At 50.0% G+C, this 18,772-nt stretch overlaps 1 protein-coding gene across 1 annotated transcript in view; it reads left to right on the plus strand.

The window, feature by feature from the left end:
• The first annotated feature begins 7,706 nt into the window (after window positions 1–7,706).
• Window positions 7,707–18,772, plus strand: part of PACC1 (proton activated chloride channel 1) — a 31,820-nt gene continuing 20,754 nt past the window's right edge. Inside the window, exons 1-2 of the mRNA XM_061161000.1 lie at window positions 7,707–7,887; window positions 12,998–13,094. Of these exons, the coding sequence (XP_061016983.1) occupies window positions 7,852–7,887; window positions 12,998–13,094 (133 nt within the window). The 5' untranslated portion in view covers window positions 7,707–7,851. The remainder of the gene's footprint in view (window positions 7,888–12,997; window positions 13,095–18,772) is intronic.

Consider the following 18,772-nt stretch of genomic DNA (forward strand, 5'->3'; position numbering starts at 1 on the left):
GACATGGGGTCTGAGACACAGAGAGGAGCCAAGGATGACCCCGAGGGTTTTTGGCCTGGGCAGCAGAAGGATGGAGTCGCCACTTACTGAGATAAGGAGAGACGGTAGGAGGAACAGGTTTGGGTGAAGATCAAGATCAGGCGTGTTCACTCTGAGAACACTTAGACAGCCAGGTGGAAGTCTCAAATAGACGGTTGGCTGTATGAGTCTGGAATTGGAGGGAGAGCTCAGGCTAGAGAGAGAAACTTTGGAACCCTTGGCATTTAGTTTGTATTTAAAGCCGCGGAATGGATGAGATCATCAGGAAGGGCATGTAGACGGAAAGGAGGCAGGACCGAGGACTGAGTTCTTGGGGCATGCCAACATTTTGTGGTTGGGAGAACCGGCCACCAAAGATGGGCTTGCTGTGTACCAAGCACTTTTATGTCTATTAGCTGATTTAATCCTCACTGTAACTCTATGAAGCTCCTCTGTCCATGGGATTTCTCAGGCAAGAAGACTGGAGTGGGTTGCCATTTTCTTCTCCAGGGCATCTTCCAGACCCAGGAATTAAACCAGGGTTTCCGGCATTGCAGGCAGATTCTTTACCGACTGACCTATGAGGGAATCCCACTCTTTGTACGAAGAGCTCTTGTTATCACGCATTTTACAAAGGATGATACTGAACTGCACAGACCTTACGTGCCTTGCTCAGTGTCACACCGTAGGTGGAAGAGCCAAGAGTCAAGCATGGGCCCTGTGTCCCGGAGCCACCAGGCTATCCCTCCCCTCTGTGACTGTACCAAGTTCTCAGCCCTGCACTTCTTCAACAGAGTGGGCTTTGGTTACAGAGCAACCTATACAGGACCTGTCCATAAACCATCTGAATCTTAATTTCCACATCAGTAACATACCAGCCTACCTCCTAGGTAGGACTGTGTTGAAACTAAAAGTGATACAGGTGTGAAAATCTGTGTAAGCTGTGCAATATCTGTGTCACACCATGTCACCAGGTCTCCGGGTTAGAAGAGGCCCTGCTAAGCCCTTAGAATATCACCCCCTTCCTGAGGCATCTTGTTCCTTGGCATACAGGATGCAGCATCTCTGCTTGAGCCCTATTCTCTTCCTACAAATGTATTGTTAGGAACTGCTCTGGGCCCAAGGAAACTCCCTATAATTTCTACTAATCAGATCTAGCTTCCCCGTCCCAGAGACGCTGAGTGTGAGCCTATAATGTAATAGCATGTTCACATGCCCTTGGATTTCTCCAGACATCCTCCTGATTGCTCTTCCCTACTTGAACCCATGTTTGTTTTCCCAAACGAATCAGCCAGTGACTGTCAAGGAAAACAGAAACTACTTTATGGCTGTAATGTAGAGAGTTGGTTACATAGGTGAAGGAAGAGGCTAAGAAGCAACCCTGGGGGAGCCCAGAGATTAGCTAAGCAGGAAGATTGGTAACATCCGGGACTGTTTTAGAGTTTAGGAGCCTGGGTCACCTGACTGAAGCTAGAACCACACACACACACAGACACACAGACACACACAGACACACACACACAAAACATTGGCATCAGCGCTAGAGCTGTGGAAGGGAAGCTGCTGGGGCAGAGCACAAGGGAGAGAAAAACCCTGGCTTCTCTTTCTCAGTTCTGCTCCAGGCTTGCAGCAGAGCTTCCTCTGGACTGAGCCCAGTGGAAAGCCAACCATCAGGACCAGTCCCTGTAACCCAGAGCAGGAGAGGCAAGAATGGGATCTGAGGGCAAACACGCCCAGCATCAGCCCAACCCGGCCTCCACCGACCTGGCTTCTGCCTGCTCATCTTGTTATCAAGTGCAAGCTCTCTCAGCTCACCGCACGACAGGCCAATGAATCTGAGAGACCAGGGGTTGAGGCGCGGAAGAGACCTTAATTGGGGAGCCAGCAGACCGAGAAGATGGCAGGCTAGTGCCTCAAAATGACCATCTTATTGGGGTCTGGATGCCAGGTTCTTTTGTAGAGTCAGAGAGAAAGAAGCAATGAGGAACTAAAGTCAAAAGGCAAAACAGAGAGGGAGAGGCAGTGGGGAAGTAAAGTGAAAGGGTCTACAGTCTTGCAAAACATCTCCAAGGGAATGGCTGGCCTTCAGTAGGGGTGTGTTCATCTCTTCTATCCACAGGTGGGCGGGGACAAACCATTACTCCATGAGCTGCACAAAGGCACTTTAGTTTACAGTCAGGCAGAGTGGGCAGGGTCCTCCGGGCAAGACGGTAAGCATAATTATAATAACAAAAGCAACGAAAAGCGAGTCAAAGAAACAGTTTCCAACATGGAGTCAGAATCGGCTTCCTTCCTACAACTATCTGACTGCCTCCTAAGGGCCCCTCCATCAGCCCCCTCCAGCGACATCACCTTCTGTTTGGGTCCCAGCCTGGGCCTCCATACTGGGGTACAGGTCCTCGTGGGCCTGGGGTGCAGGTCGTCAGGACCTTCTTGTCACTCAGGTCTCAACTCACAGGAATCTACCATCTTGAGGCCTTTCTGGACTCCCCACGATCAGTGCCTCCTCCCACAGTCGCCCTGTCACTCATGTGCTATTCCCGTATTCTCTTTTCCTTTATTTAGAGCTCTGGTCACTATGTGAAATTACTTTGTTCATTTCTTTATTCAACTACTCTGGGTACCAGCAACCGCCAATCATATCCTTGTCAGAGGCCCTGGGATACAGAAATGAGCCAACCACATAAACACCTCATCTTCAAGGAGTACCAGTACAAGGAGGGTGAAAATATTGGCGGCTAAAAAGTTCGTACGGGTTTTCCTGGACGCTGGTACAGAAAAATCTGGTCGACTGAAAAGTACTCACAACCTAAAAGTTGAGAGTTATGTTTCATTCGGTGGGAATTTTTAGGACTTGCAGCCCAGGAGATAGCATCTCAAGTGACCCTGGGAGAGCTGCTTTGAAGAGGCGAGGGGAGGAGCCAGGTTATGTGGAAGCTTTGCAACAAAGGGCAGGTAGTCCGAATATCAAAAGATGATTGGTTTTTGTTTTTTTTTTTTAAAAGATGATTGTTAATTGAAGAAAGCCAGATAACCCAACTAAGGAATATAGCTCTTTTCTATGTATGGGAAGATGGAAGATCTGGGCTCACTGAAATCATCCCTTTCATATGCACCTCAGCTATCTGGGGCCAGTTGCGGTATTTTCACGTCCTATGCTTTCTTTTCTGAAGGTTTACCGTAGGAAGCGGCTGCAGTGTGATGGCTGCTAGATGGCAGGCCTTCTCCTTCCTGAGTTCCCTTAGGGCTCACTGGCTCATTGGGAGAGCTGGAATGGCTGATGGCTATGACATCCTTGCATTCTTGTTTACTGATATAGCAGGAAATATTCAATTTTTCAAACCCAATATAAGAAACTCAGAAGGTGGTACATACTAGGGCAAAAAGTAAAGCCCCATAGGAGGATGAGCTGGCAATGGGGTTTGCTGTTTTAACAGGGTGCTCAGAGGAGGTGATACTGATATAGATAAGGAGATACTGGGAGAAAGACCTGAAGGCAGTGAGGAAGTGAGTCAGAGAGCTCCCAGGATTAGAGCGGCCCCAGAACAGGGAATAGCCACTGCAAGTCTCTCAGGCTCAGCATGTTAAGGTGAGGAGAGAGAGGGTGAGGGTGAATAACAGGCAAGGTAGGCATTGCAGGACAGATCCTACAGTGCCTGGTAGGTCCCTGTCAGGACTCTAGGTTTGGAGGAAGCGAAGCAGGGGAGTGACGTGATCTGCCTTTGTCTAGCAGGCTCTCCCTGACAGCTGTGTTGGGAATTGGCCATGGTTGTAGCCAGGGTGGAAATAGAGAGGATCAGATAGGAGGCAACTGAAAAATAACCTACGAGAAATGCTGGTGGTTTGTACCACGATGGTGATGATGGAGGTGATGGAAAGGGGCCAGATTCTGAATAAAGTAGAGTCAGCAGGATTTGCTAATTCAGGTGTGGAGTGTAAGAGGAAGAAAAGAACCAAGGATGACTCCAGAGTTTGACCAAAGCAAATGGGAGGATAGAGTTTATGACATTGAGGAAGCCTGAGAGGGGAGTGGGTTTGGGATAGGAAGATCAACAGTTCCACTTAAAGCTTGCAGTGAACACTGACACTAATACACCATATCCTTACAGTGTGCTAGGTGGGATTCCAAGTACTTTACAACTGATGACTCACTGACTCCTTCAGAACTGTAGGGGCAGGTAGTAATATTCCTATTTTTCATGGCAGGTAATGGATGCACAGAGAGATTAAATAAAGTTCCCATTCAGTAAGTGGCAGAACCAAGACTTAGAACCAGGCAGTTTGGTCACAGCTACGCTCTGCTGTTGCCAGGTGGACATCCAGTGGAGAAGTTGCTTAGGCACCCGGACGGGTGAGCCTGGGCTCAGGGGAGAGCTGGAGGCTGGAGATATGCATTTGAATTCACTTGGAATACAAAATTCACACTAGAATTGTGCTCTGTTCCTAAGGCTGCTATATCAAAATGTCACAGACTTGGTTGCTTAAAATAACAGAAATGTATCCTATCATGGTTCTGGAGGCTAGAAGTCTGAAATCAAGGTGTCAGCTAGGTCATGCTCCCTCCAAGACTCTAGACAGAATCCTTAATTGCCTCTTCTTAGCCTCTGGTGGTGGCTGGCAATCCTCGGGATACTACCCATTGCCTGACTAAGGATGGAGCCTGGCCTCCTGAACCATGCACCAGCAGGTGAATTACAGCTCACCGTGGACTACAACTGCATTGGGCATTCTCCTGGTGTGTGTATCTTGATATCCTCTTCCATCTTCCTGTAAGGTCATGGGTTATAATAGATGAAGGGATTGCCTTGCTTAGCACGACCTCATCTTAACTAATGACATCTGCCACAATCCTATTTCCAAGTAAGGTTACATTCTGGGATACCAGGAGTTAGGACTTCCACGTATCTTTTGGGGGAACATAATTCAACCCATAATAGGAATTCGCAGGATATAGGTGGCAATTCAAGCCATGAGACTACAAGAGACCACTTTATTAGTCCCTCGGGAGTGAGAAGAAAGATCAAAGACCTAACTTGAGGAAGGCCACCCTGTAGAGTTGAGGGGATGAGGAGAAATCAGCAAAAAGGCATCTGGAGAAGGAGCAGCAAGTGAGGTGGGAGGCAAAATGGGAGTATGTGGTGTCCTGAAGCCAGAGGAAGAAAGTGTACAAGAAAGAAGGAGGATGAGCTAGGCCAATGTAGTCAATAGATCAAGAGAGAAGAGGATGGGAAAATGGCCATCTGATTTGACAACTCAAAGGTCAGACCTTAATAAGCACCCTTTCAGTGGAATGGAGAACATAAAAGCCTGATTGGTATGTGTTCATGTGGAAATGGGAGGAGAGGACTCAGGGACAGCAAGTATAGAAAATTCTATTTACATGTGCATGGTCTGTTTCTCGACTCTAGCATGGAAGAGCCAGAGAGCAAGGACCTTGGAGTACCCTATTCATGTCTATATCCCAGTGCTGACCACACTGTATTTAAACATTGTATTAATATTAAATATTTAATAACATTAATATTTAAATAATAACTATTTAAATATTGTATTAATCAGTATCTCCTTCAAATGCAGGAACCCATCATTTTCCAGTTTGGTCATATACCAACAGAGTAGAGAGAAATGAGGGCTGGACTGGACTTCTCTGGTTCCTTCTACTTATACATTTCTATGAATTCATGACTTGTTCTATCAACCCCCCCTTGTAGTAATGTAGTAAGGCATTTAATGAGTTGTTTATTATTGTCTATTTGTTTTGGTAAGCAACTGTTAAATGAAATGGCTGGAATAAGTGTTCCATTCATAAACCTAACACGTATTTGCTGATTGCCTACATTATGTTAGGTGCTATATATATTGTCCCATTTGATGATGTGAGAGGGGAGTTGGTGATGGACAGGGAAGCCTGGCATGCTGCAGTCCATGGGGTCTTAAAGAGTCAGACACGACTGAGCGACTGAGTTGAACTGAGAGGGCCTAGGCTGGGGTGGAGTGGTCAGAAGAGGTGGTGGAGGCCCCCCACTAGGAACACTGGAGATTCAGGGTGCTCTGATGTGGCTGGTGCTACGGTGGTTGCCACTGAGGAGGGAAGAGGCCCTGAGTGGCCTGTGTGCCGGGGTCTGTAGAGTTGCAGCTGCACGGAACACAGAGCAAGCATTCACCAAGGCATAAGCACCCTCTCTATCCGCTGCACCACCGAGCAGCCCAGGGCACCGCACAGAACAGCTGTTCCGGCAGTGGGAGGAGGGGAAGATGTGAGTCTCACCGGCTACAGGGCAAACACCCCATTTTCCACCACATTCAGGGCAGGAGGCTTTTGCTGCTGCAAACAGCACATTTGGGTTTTGCTGCATGACCTACTTTGATTCAAAGAAGGACCTGGGAAGCAGGTAGCGTTTAGCAGCTGCATTCTAAGGCGAACAGAGGACAGCTCAGACCTGTGGGAGAGGGGCAGAGAGCCAGGATGAGAATCTAGAGGTCCTGACTCCATAGGTCTGGCCCAGGAATAATGAAAGAACTGGGTTCTGTCGCTTGTTCCTGGGTTAAATAATCTTCATTTGTTTATGGCCTTCTCCCCACCCTTTCTGAAACAAGGTACCTCAGTTTCCTCATCTGTAAAACAGAAAGAAAAATGCCCTTCTTACAGGGTTCCTCGTGGGATAAAAGGCGTAATGGCCGTGAACTTGCTCGGTAACAAATTGCTCTGCAGGTATTTACAACAGTAATAAACCACCAGGCCAGGCTTCCTCTTGCAGTTATAGATTAGGATCTCCTACCCGTCTGAGTTGGCCCCCTTGTTCCACTTTCCACTCATCTTCTCCGTCCTTCCCCCTCCAATAAAGAGAGGAAGTAAGAGATGAGGAAAGCACGTGCGTCTAACGCGCCGGTGAAGAGTGGCTCTGGGTAACCCGCAGGCTTTGTTGTCCCAGGAAAGCGGACCGTGGTCCCCTGCATCTGGTTTCATCATTTCATGCCAAATATATGGGGAATCAATGGAAACAGTGACAGACTTTATTTTGGGGGGCTCCAAAATCACTGCAGATGGTGACTGCAGCCTTGAAATTAAAAGACGCTTGCTCCTTGGAAGGAAAGTTATGACCAACCTGCTTTATTAAAAAGCAGAGACATTACTTTGCCAATAAAGGTCCGTCTAGTCAAAGCTATGGTTCTTCCAGTAGTCATGTATGGATGTGAGAGTTGGACTATAAAGAAAGCTGAGTGCCGAAGAAGTGATGCTTTTGAACTGTGGTATTGGAGAAGACTCTTGAGAGTCCCTTAGACAGCAAGGAGGTCCAACCAGTCCATCCTAAAGGAGATCAGTCCTGGGTGTTCATTGGAAGGACTGATGCTGAAGCTGAAGCTCCAATACTTTGGCCACCTGATGCGAAGAACTGACTCATTGGAAAAGACCCTGATGCTGGGAAGGATTGAAGGCGGGAGGAGAAGGGGACGACAGAGGATGAGATGGCTGGATGGCATCACCAACTCGATGGACATGAGTTTGGGTAAGCTCCGGCAGTTGGTGATGGACAGGGAGGACGGGCGTGCTGTGGTCCATGGGGTCGCAAAGAGTCGGACACGACTGAAGGGAACTGTCCTCCGCCTAGAACTACATTTCCCAGCAAGCCTTTCGCGGCCCCGGCGTCCGTGGGGCGCGAGGCGCAGGGCCGAGTGTGGCCCCGCCTTGGTCCCGAAGCCGCTCCTTTCTCCGAACAGGTTTCGCGTCGCCGCCGAGAGTCGGCGAACCTCGGGGCCGCGGCGGCCGTTCTCGGAGAGCTGCCTCTCGCGAACTCCAGCGCGCTCAGGTGTGCCTTAGCTCCGGTCACGGCCATGATCCGCCAGGAGCTCTCCACATCCTACCAGGAGGTACGCGCACGGCAGTGGCGGGGAGGGCGCGACAGCACAGTTTGCCGCGAGGCGGAGCGGGTCTCTGGGGTCCGGGCGTTTTCTGGGGTCCCTGGGGTGGGGGGCGTCCGGGCGGGCAGAGCGCGCCGCCGAGGAGCGGTCGGGGGAGGGGTCCCCCCGCGTGCCGAGCTGCGGCGGAGCAGGAAGGAAGCGGGGCGCGCAGCCTCCTCTGGACGCGGCCGTCGCTGGGCCGAAGGATAGAGCGTTGGGGCCCCGGAACCGCGACCCGTAACCAGCCGGTGAAGGATTAAAAGCCTTGTCCGGACCCGGGCGGCAGCGCGGCCCGCCGGGCAGCACCCCGGGTCCCCTCGAGGACCGTGGGGTTCTCTGCAACAAGTGGAAGCACCCGCGCGCCCTTCTTCCTCCCCGGCCGGAGTAGAGGCGCGCTGGGCGGCAGCCCCCCTACACGCCCAGGGCCTCGTGGCCCCTCAGCTGCTAGCGGTAGCGATCATCACTGCTCGTCTGAATGGCCAGCAAGCGTTGAGAATGTGCTTTCTCCCACAGAGCTGCTTCTCGCTCCGCTCCGTTTCTCTCTCCTGCCTCACCTCCTCCCACGACTGTAACTCTCTTTCCAGTTCTTTGTCTCTTGTTTTTGCCTGTCCTGAGCTACCGACGAGCGGTTCCAGCTCTTCCCCCAGACCAGCTTCTCCTTCTGACTCCAGCTGTCCTATTCCTCCTCGAGGGTCCCAAACCCTGGTCCTCTCCGGTACTCTCCCCTCTCGTGCCCCTCACCGTGCCCCCCTCCCTTGGCAAGTCAGGCAGCTTACATCCTCCATCCTCAGGTTTGTGTCCCTGAGTCTGCCCTGATCAGCGCTCCCTCTTTGGTGTCTTCCATGCTGTGCACGTTTGTTCAGGGTCGTACCTTGATCCTGGGCTGGTAAAGAATCCTCCTGCAATGTGGGAGACCTGGCGTCGATCCCTGGGTTGGGAAGATTCCCCGGAGGAGGGAACGACTACCCACTCCAGTATTCTGGCCTGGAGAATTCCGTGGACTGTATGGTCCATGGGGTCGCAAAGAGTCGGACACGACTGAGCCACTTTCACTTCACTACCTTGATTCCAGAACATCCCTTCATACATACACCTGATGCTGGCACTGGTCTGCTCAGAACAGTCCAGACTTCTTAGCAAGCTCTGACAGTCCAGCAGCCATATCCCGTCATCATCTCCTCACCCACCTAGGGTCTGACCACACTGGAAACCCACCGTTTCAAAATGTGTTCCTGCTACGCTTGTGCTCATACTGCTTCTTCAAGTCCTTTGCTTAAAATTCCCTTGTTTTACAAGGAGGGATCTCAAATCTCACGTGCTCCATGCAGTCTGACTTTCCAGACTAGTCTGAAGTTTCTGTCAGTCCCTCTCTTGGGAGCTGCTGCTGCCTTGAGCAATACTGATCAATACTCATGTACATTTCACCCTTTGTAAATGATACTGTGTGGAGTCTGTAAAGCAGATGGCTTCGCCCTATAGTAGAAAGGGAAGCCAAGTTGAAAACAGGTGATATATTTGCCTGAGGTTTACCATGTTTTAATGCAGGATCTGAGCTAGAATCTGACTTTGGGACAAATTTCTGTGTTTCTCCTACCATTTCCTTTATCCCAAAGGAGCCTGTTGGATTTTAGCCAGTGCTAGGGATTTTTGTGGCCCCTAGATCCTGTACCCGAGGCAGTGAGGGAATCCTGGGGAATGAGCTGTGTCTTTTCCTGACTCTGCAAGTTTTCAGGTTTATAGGGAATAGAGCATAATGGATAAATACTAGGACTTAAAATTTTTTTGATTGATTTATTTTTGGCTCTGCTGGGTCTTCGTTGCTGTGCGTGCTTTCTCTAGTTGCAGTGAGTGGGGGCTACTGTCTGTTGCAATGCACAGGCTTCTCATTTTGGGGGCTTCTCTTGTTGCCGAGCACAGGCTCTAGGCCGTGTGGGCTCAGTAGTTGCAGCTCCTGGGCTCTAGAGCACAGGCCCAGTCGTCGTGGTGCACGGGCTTAGTTGTTCCTTGGCATGTGGAATCTTCTCCAACCAGGGAGCATACCTGTGCATTGGCAGGTATATACTTTACCACCGAGCCACCAGGGAACCCCCAAATACTAGGACTTTTAAGTAAAAAAGCCTGAGTTCCTATCCTTGCCTTGCCTCTTGCCATTTGTGTGACCTTTGTCAAGTCACTTCTCTGAGCCTCCAGTTTATCTGTAAAATGAAGGTAATGGTAGCCCTTATCTCATGGGCTGTGAGGATTGGCTGAGTTGGTATGTAGGGTGCTTAGCTCAGTGCCTGCAGTAGTGGCCCCTCAGTGGATGTTAGTTCTTGTTAACAGGGTGTGGGCAGCTCCTGCTTCTGGGAAGCTTTGAGGTCCTGGTTTACAGGACCCTGTCCCTTATCATCTGCACGTAAACTCTACCGTCCCCTTCTCAAGCAAGTCTCCTAACATGTTTGCTAAAACAGAGACAGTTATCCTGCTTGCAGGGAAAAGGCCACGGGTGGGTTCAGTTTCTGTTGCCCCATGGTGGGAGACACTGGAAGGATTCCTTCCCTTGCCTTCCTCAGTGACCCATTCTGAGGGTCCTGTCTCACCTTCAGAAGAAGGGGGCCTCCTGACTCTTTCTTGCAGGTGTCATGCTGGAGAACTTGGCCAGGGTCGGGCTAGGAGGTGGGTTTGTTATGGCTTTAGGTAGTCAGGAGGGGACCTGGGTTAGGGGCCTGTTAGGGTTATAGGCCAGAGAAGGCAATGGCACCCCACTCCAGTACTCTTGCCTGGAAAATCCCATGGATGGAGGAGCCTGGTAGGTTGCAGTCCGTGGGGTCGCAAAGAGTCGGATATGACTGAGCAACTTCACTTTCACTGTTCACTTTCATGCATTGGAGAAGGAAATGGCAACCCACTCCAGTGTTCTTGCCTGGAGAATCCCAGGGATGGTGGAGCCTGGTGGGCTGCTGTCTATGGGGTCGTACAGAGTCAGACATGACTGAAGTGACTTAGCAGCAGCAGCAGCAGGGTTATAGGCTGAACTTGTGTGAAGCTTGGATGCTAGAGCTCTGGGCCTTTCCAGGACTTTCCCTTTGGCCAGCGGGAGCCCTGGGGTCCTCTTGGTCTGTGTTCCCACTGGGGGCCTGGGTCTCCTGGTATCTTCTTTAAGCTCCTAGCCCTCTTTCATGTGTTGGTTTTCCTTTTCTTTTGGGCTTGGAAGGCTTTAAACTAGAAGTTTTCCCTGATTCTAAAAGGGCAGGTGTGGAGGAGGAGATAGACGGAAGAGTATTAGGTACATAAGAGCTTTATTTTAGCTCAAGTCTCATAGAGATGACTTTTTAATAAAAATGTCTTGAGGGACTTCCCTAGTGGTCCAGAGGTTAAGAATCCACCTGCCAATGCAGGAGACACAGGTTCTATCCCTGGTCCGGGAGGATCCCACATGCCATGGAGCAACTAAGCTCGTGTGCTTCAACTACTGAGCCTGTGTGCCTAGAGCCTGTGATCTGGAACAAGAAAAGCCACTGCGATGAGAAGCCCACGCACCACGACTAGAGAGTAGCCCTCACTTGCTTCAACTAGAGAAAAAGCCTGAGCAGCAGTGAAGTCCCAGCATAGCCAGAAATAAATGCACAAGTAAATTTATTTTTTTTTTATGAGAAAAAATATTTTTAAAAAAGAGAAAATATCTTGAGACCTTGAGTGTTGACATTGTGAACCTAAGAAAACACTGGGGAAATCTATTCCCTCCCCCACCCTCCCAATGTGGGGGATTGCTGGCTGCTACCTGGAGTGAGAACCTAAGAAAACACTGGGGAAATCTATTCCCACCCCCACCCTCCCAATGCAGGGGATTGCTGGCTGTTACCTGGAGTGAGACACTCTGGTCTTGGTGTTTCTTGCTCTTCTCCTTGATACTGTGGAGCCTTGTCGGTTATCACTGTATCATTGTCCCCATTTGACAGGTGAGAACACTGAGGCAGTGAGGTGGAGGTTGCCCGCTCTGAGCCTGCTCGTTAGCACCTGTCTCTGGGGTGGCCTGTCCTCCCCACTTTGTTCTGCATTTGCAGCCTGAGTTGGTGGACTTTAGCTCTGACACCAACTTCACTGTTCCATCTTCTGCCTCAGCAGACGCTAAGCTTGCATTTCCTCCTCCTCCGGAAAGTGATTAAGAGCGTGGGTTTTGGAACTAGACTAACTTGGATTTGGCTCCTGTCTCTGTGGCCATGGAAAGTCTTGTGAGTTGAATTGTGTTCCCTGAAAAGATACGTTGACGTCCTCACCCCCAGCACCTCAGAGAGTGACCTTATTTGGAAAGAGGGTTATTGCAGATGTACTTAGTTAAGACGAGGTTATACTGGAGGAAAGTGGCCCTAAATCAGCATGCTTGGTATTCTTACTAGAAGGATGACCGTGTGGAGACACAGACTCCATGTAAAGATGGAGACAGTGTGGAGAGTGGATGCATGTACAAGCCAAGGAGCACGAGGAACTGCTGGCATTACCTGGAGCTAGAAGAAAGGCATGGAAGAGGTTCTCCGTCACAGCCTTCAGAAGGAACCAGCCCTGCCATCACCTTGACTTCAGCTTGTCAGCCTCCATAACTATGAGGGGATAAATTCCTGTTGTTTTCAGCCAGCTAGTTTGTGGTGCTTTGTTATGGCAGCCCTGGAAGACTAACATATAAGAAGTTATTTGAAATTTCTGAGCTTCGTTGTGTTCATCTGTAGAGCTGGTATAACATACCCTGCATCATGGGCTTCCCCAGTGGCGGTAGTGGTAAAGAACCCGCCTGCCCATTCAGGAGACGTAAAGAGACACGGTTCGATCCCTGGGTCGGGAAGATCCCCTAGAAGAGGGCCTGGCAACCTAGTGCAGTATTCTTGCCTGGCAAATCTCCTGGACAGAGGAACTTGTCCTTGGGGTTGCAAAGAGTCAGATAGGACTGAAGCGACTTCACATGCACGCATGCACATACCCTGCAACGTATGATCTTCTATTTTTTTGGTGATAATTAAGCGAGAAGCAGCCTCTGCTTTCTTATTTTAGTCCAGAAAGGCCAAGCTGATGGAGCTGACGACTCTGTGCTCTTTGTTCCTGCCTTTAGCTGAGTGAGGAGTTGGATCAGGTGGTTGAGAACTCGGAGCAGGCTGACGAGCGGGACAAGGAGACGGTCAAAGTCCAGGGTCCGGGGATCTTACCAGGTAAGTGGATTCAGTGCTGGGGGTGGACGTGCCCCGTGCTGAGCCCTAGTTGCCGCTGCAGGCCCCAGTCCAGCCGGACACCTGTGTCAGAGGGGCAGTCCCTGCCCCGTTTCAGATCTCCAGTATCACCCTCGTTTTGCAGCCATACATGTTTAACCAGCCTCCGGACAGAGGATGTGGTCATGCCGGCATCCGCTCTTTTCTGTCCTCTGGTTTGAGCCAGGTCCTGAGGCCCAGTCATTGGATACAGTGGCAGGGACTTTGGGTCTCTGCTTTTCTGTTTCTTTTTCCCTGGGAAGCTGTTGGCAGTTGAGCCTCTGATACCTGGGTCACTTCCCAGGGTCCTCTGGGAGATTTTCTGGTAGGCTCACATCTCCAACAAGAGGCCGCTCCAGTTTCGTTGCCCCCCAGCTAGCTGGTCCCATCAGTAAGGTGGCATCCTGCAGAGCCTGGCAGTGACAACGTCTGATACGTCCACCCCTTGTTCCTCCTGCCTACACTCTGCTCCCTTAGCTGCCATCATGTGACACTGTGCTTCTCAGACCGCTCCTTTCAGCCTCTTTTGGAGTCACCCTCCCGCTCTTGGGCATTAAATATTTGCCAGAGGCCCCTTCTTCCAGTCTCTGGTGGGTATCCTCACACAAGCCCCCTCCCCTGCTTCAGTCACTGTTTGCTCACACGTGTCTGCGTGGTTTTATCTCTGGCCCAGAGGCACCTTTTTACATATGCTGTGTACCCTGATTCCCCGGTGATGGCTCTGCCTAGATGTCCCAAAGTTCCCCCTAACTCCACACGTCCAAAATTGACCTCATGGTTTCCCCACTGCCAGCTTGACCCTCTCCCAGTGTTTCCTGTTTCCAGGGACAATGCCAGCACCACCCAGTTGGACCTGAGAGTCATTCTTTTTTCCTTCCTTCCCCGCTTCCCCGTTTTCACTGCCCCTTGACCCTGCTGGGGTTTTACTTCAGGCCTCGCTCCGGGCTTTTTTGTTGTTTTATTCCTCTGCCTGGAGTTCTCTTCTGTCTGTCATCTAGTTAACGCATAATCATCTTTCAGCTGTCAGCTCACTTTTTTTTTTTTTCCTGCAAAGCCTTGTCTGACTGCCTGGCTAGATCATGTCCACTGTCACTGGTAATCTCTGCATCTCTGGCTTGCAACTGTCGCTGATGGATGGTGTAAGAGTTTGCCTGCCTGTTGCATTAATGTCTGTGTAATCTACTAGACTCTAAACCACACCAAGGTAGAAACCAGTCTTTTTTGCTTCCCCACTCAGCCCTGGCCGTGCGATAAGGATTTGTCGGATGAATGCCTGAGTGAATGAGTGAGTGGAGTCCCGCCTGACTACAGCTTCTTGGGTGCATTGAGGGAGGTGGGGTTCTGCTCCTCTGGATTCCCATATTTGGAGGGGTGGGGATGGGATTGGAAATTCTGTGGTTGTGTCTAATCTTTAGAGAAGACTTCGTAGAAGGAAAGAGGAAGGAAGGGCAGATAACATTTACTGACTGCTTCCCCCGGGCCAGGCTCTGTCATCCCCATGGCCATCCAGTTCTCATGACAGCCCTGTGCGGCAGTCATCCTCTTGATTCCACTTGAAATAACTCAGGGAGGTTAAGTGCATTGTGGGAGAATCTTGAAGCCGGCCTGCAAACTGACTGCATCAGGCTCTGTCTGACCCCAGATGCTTTCTACTGAACCTGTGATGTTTTGAAAAAATAACTTACACATCCTTCTATTAAATTCTAATGTGCTAAAGGTTGGAGCAGGGCTGTCTCCACTCTGACTCTGAACATTGCCTCCGAAGCCATAAGGTCCTAGGGAGAAGGTTTTAAAAGCCTTGTGTATTAGTTTCTATCTTTTCTGTAACAAATTACCACAAACTTAGTGACTTAAAACAGCTCAGATTTATTATCTGACAGTCCTGGAGGTCAGAAGTCCAAAATGAGTCTCCCTGGGCTAAAGGTAAGGTGTCAGCAGGCCTCAGTTCCTTTCTGGAGGCTCCAGAGAAGAATCTATTTTAGTGCCTTTTCCAGCGTCTCAAGGCTGCCTGCCTTCCTCAGCTCATGTCCCTTCTTCCACCTTCAGGTCTTTCTCAGATCTCCTCGTTCTGACACTGACTTCTGCCTCCCTCTTCCATGTTTAATGAGCCCTTGTGATTATACTGGACCCATCCAGGTAATCCAGAGTCATTTCATTTCCCTGTTGTTGTTTTTTAATTAGTTATCTATGTATTTTTTGGTTGTGCTGGGTGTTCGTTGCTGCATGTGGACTCTCTAGTTGCGGTGAGTAGGGGCTACTCTTTATTGCACTGACAGGCTTCTCTTTGCGGTGGCTTCTCTTGTTTTGGAGCACAGGCTCTAGGTGCACGAGCTTTCGTAGTTGGCGGCTTGCGGGCCCCAGAGCACATGGGCTTCAGTAGTTGTGGCGCACAGGCTCGGTTGCCCCAAGGCATGTGGGATCTTTCTGGACCAGGGGTTGAACCCACGTCCCCTGAAGTGGCAGGCGGACTCCTACCCACTGAATAGGAAGTCCTTTTTCCCCATTTTAAGGTCAGATAATCAGCAACTATAATCCCGTCTCTGCCCTGTAACTTGACATAATTATAGGTTCCAAGCTTGAGGACATGGACACCTTTGGTGGGTCATTATTTTGCCTGCTGCGCCCTGCACGGCCCTCTTGCCCCAAGGCAGAAGAGGATGGCTGGAGGCAGCAGGAAGAGGATGGAGACCAGACTTGGAAAGATGAAGTTTCCTGTTGTGTTTCCTTTCAGAGATAAATGCCAGGCAAATGAGGACATGGCCATGACGACCTTCAACCTTAGCAGCCTCTCCTTCTGCCTCAGATTCCTGGGGCCTAAAAGCCTGCGATCAGTCAGAGCGGGAAGCCAGCCCCCAGGCAGATGGATTTTGGGTTGTTCGTTGGCCAGTAAAAGCCTTCCCTGCTGTTGGGGGAACTCGGCTGGATGCATGTCCTGTTTAGACCGTAGACAGTCCGGTGCTCAGAAGTCCCTTTAGCCCGTCTCAGTAGTGACTTTGGCGATGTGGTGTATGACTTTCCGAGTTCATGGCATGCCTCTGAGTCCCCTCATGGTAATAAAACTAATGGTACTGACGACAACAGCCACACTGGCTAGGTGCTCTCCTGCACCAGGCCTGGGTGGGGCTTTCTACATAGACTTTATCACTACTTTATAATCCTCCTAGCCACTCTCTGAGGGAGATGTTTAGTCCCAGCTGACAGACACACCTGGGGCACAGAGAAGCACTGTGCTCCAGCTGAATCAGTGGCAGGGCTCGCGATGCACCAGGCCTGTCTCCCTGAATGTATTCTGACTCTGGCTCAGTTGTTCCTGGATGAGGTGCTTTCTTGTCCCCAACTCCTGCCCATCATCTGCCACAGTCACTCATGGACTCGGACTCCTTCATCTTTGTGGCAAATGCCAAAACCACAAAGAAGGGGCGTGAGACATGGCCTGCTTCCAGGATTTCTGGCCATGTGGAGAGAGAAGGTGGGTTACCCCGAGAAGAACTTAACCCTCCTTCTACAGAGCCTGCCCTGAACAACCGAATGGGGTGGGTTTCTCGCTGTTGCCTGCTTTCCTAGTGTTCGTTACTTTTCTTTTGTAGCACAGCTGGGAGGGCATGTTTATTGACTGTAATTCTTTAGCTGTGTCAACTCCGTGGGCCTGCCCTTGAGTTTTGTGAGGCACGAAGGTTTGTCCCCTCTCTACCCTCACTGTAATTACAGTGCTTAGTAGCCTGGCCCTCTCTAGGAGCTCCATGTATATCAGTGCTCTGGGAGAGGGAGGTGGGGATTTAGAGCAGGAAAGTATCTTACATCTAAGCCAACTTGAATGAATGAGTGAACGAAGGCCAAAGAAATGCTGGAGACAGGGGCTTCAGGAATGAATGAACAAGGGCTGGTTGATGAAGGAAATGGGATTAATCCGAAGGAAGGGTGATGTATGGGTGGAAAAGAAGGGCTGGCCCGGGAGGAGGGGTGGCATGTGCAAACACACAGAGGTGGAATGAAAATAGGGTGTTTCAGCACCAGTGGAAAGCAAGTGGTTGGAACAGAGGGTTGATGAGAGAAGTAGAGGGAGGTGAGGTAGGAAAGCTTGACTGGGTCAGATTGGGGCAGGGTTTCAGCATTGGGGGGTTTTGGCTTTCTCTAGGGGGCAGCAGTATTTAAAGGAATTAGAACAGAACAGTAAGAAATGAAGTGGGCATTTAAGGAAGATGAGTCTGCCAGGGTGTGGGGCTCGATTAAGGTGAAGCAAGCCAACTGTGGAAAATTCTTAAGGAGATGAAATACCAGACCACCTTACCTGCCTCCTGAAAAATCAGGTCAAGAAGCAACAGTTAAAACTGGACATGGAACAGCAGACTGGTTCCAAATCAGGAAAGAAGTATAAGCAGGCTGTATATTGTCACTGTGCTTATTTAACTTTATGCAGAGTACATCATGAGAAACTGGGTGGGAGGAAGCACAAGCTGGAATCGAGATTGCAGGGGGAAATATCAATAACCTCAGATATGCAGATGACACCACCCTTATGGCAGAAAGTGAAGAAGAACTAAAGAGCCTCTTGATGAAAGTGAAAGAGGAGAGTGAACAAGTTGGCTTAAAACTCAACATTCAGAAAACTAAGATCATGGCATCCGGTCCCATCACTTCATGGCAAATAGATCAGGAAGCAATGGAAACAGTGAAAGACTTTATTTTGGGGTTCCAAAATCACTGCAGATGGTGACTGCAGCCATGAAATTGAAAGACGCTTACTCCTTGGAAGGAAAGCTGTAACCAACCTAGACAGCATTTTAAAAAGCAGAGACACTACTTTGCTAACAAAGGTCCATCTAGTCAAAGCTATGGTCAGTCATGTATGGACGTAAGAGTTGGACCATAAAGAAAGCTGAGTGCCAAAGAATTGATGCTTTAGAAGTGTGATGTTGTAGAGACTCTTGAGAGTCCTTTGGACTGCAAGGAGATCAAACTAGTCAGTTCTAAAGGAAATCAGTCCTGAATATTCATTGAAAAGACTGATGCTGATACTGAAGCTCCAATACTTTGGCCACCTGATGAAAAGAAATGACTCATTGGAAAAGACCCTGATGCTGGGAAAGATTGAAGGCAGGAGGAGAGGGGGATGACAGAGGATGAGATGGTTGGATGGCATCACTGACTCAATGGACTTGAGTTTGAGCAAGCTGAGGGAGTTGGTGATGGACAGGGAAGCCTGGCATGCTGCAGTCCATGGGATTGCAAAGAGACGGATGCAACTGAGCAACTGAACTGAACTGAAGGCAACTGTGCCATATCGGAGGCTGGAGGCCGATATGATAGGCTGCTTTGATGTGGGGGAGAGGGAAAAGGAAAAATCAAAGAAGATCCTGAGGTTTGGAGCCAGGTGAGTGGGAGAATAACATGCAGAGATAGAGTCCAGAGGGGCAAGTGGCTGGAAGAGAAGACACACCAGCTTCAGTGGGTGTAGTGTCGGTAGAGTTGGTCCAGAGGCTGTGAGAGCTACAGGATTGACAGGAGAGAGGTGAGGACTGGACCCATAGGGGGAGGTTTAGGGGCCTGGTTGAAAGCCACAGACACAGAATGTGGAATAAGCAGGGAAGGGCCGTGAGGACGGGAAGGGTCCTCACTTGGAGGCCAGAAGAGGAGGTGGGCTG

Source organism: Dama dama, chromosome 14 (genome assembly GCF_033118175.1).
Source record: "Dama dama isolate Ldn47 chromosome 14, ASM3311817v1, whole genome shotgun sequence".
Classification (NCBI taxonomy): domain Eukaryota; kingdom Metazoa; phylum Chordata; class Mammalia; order Artiodactyla; family Cervidae; genus Dama; species Dama dama.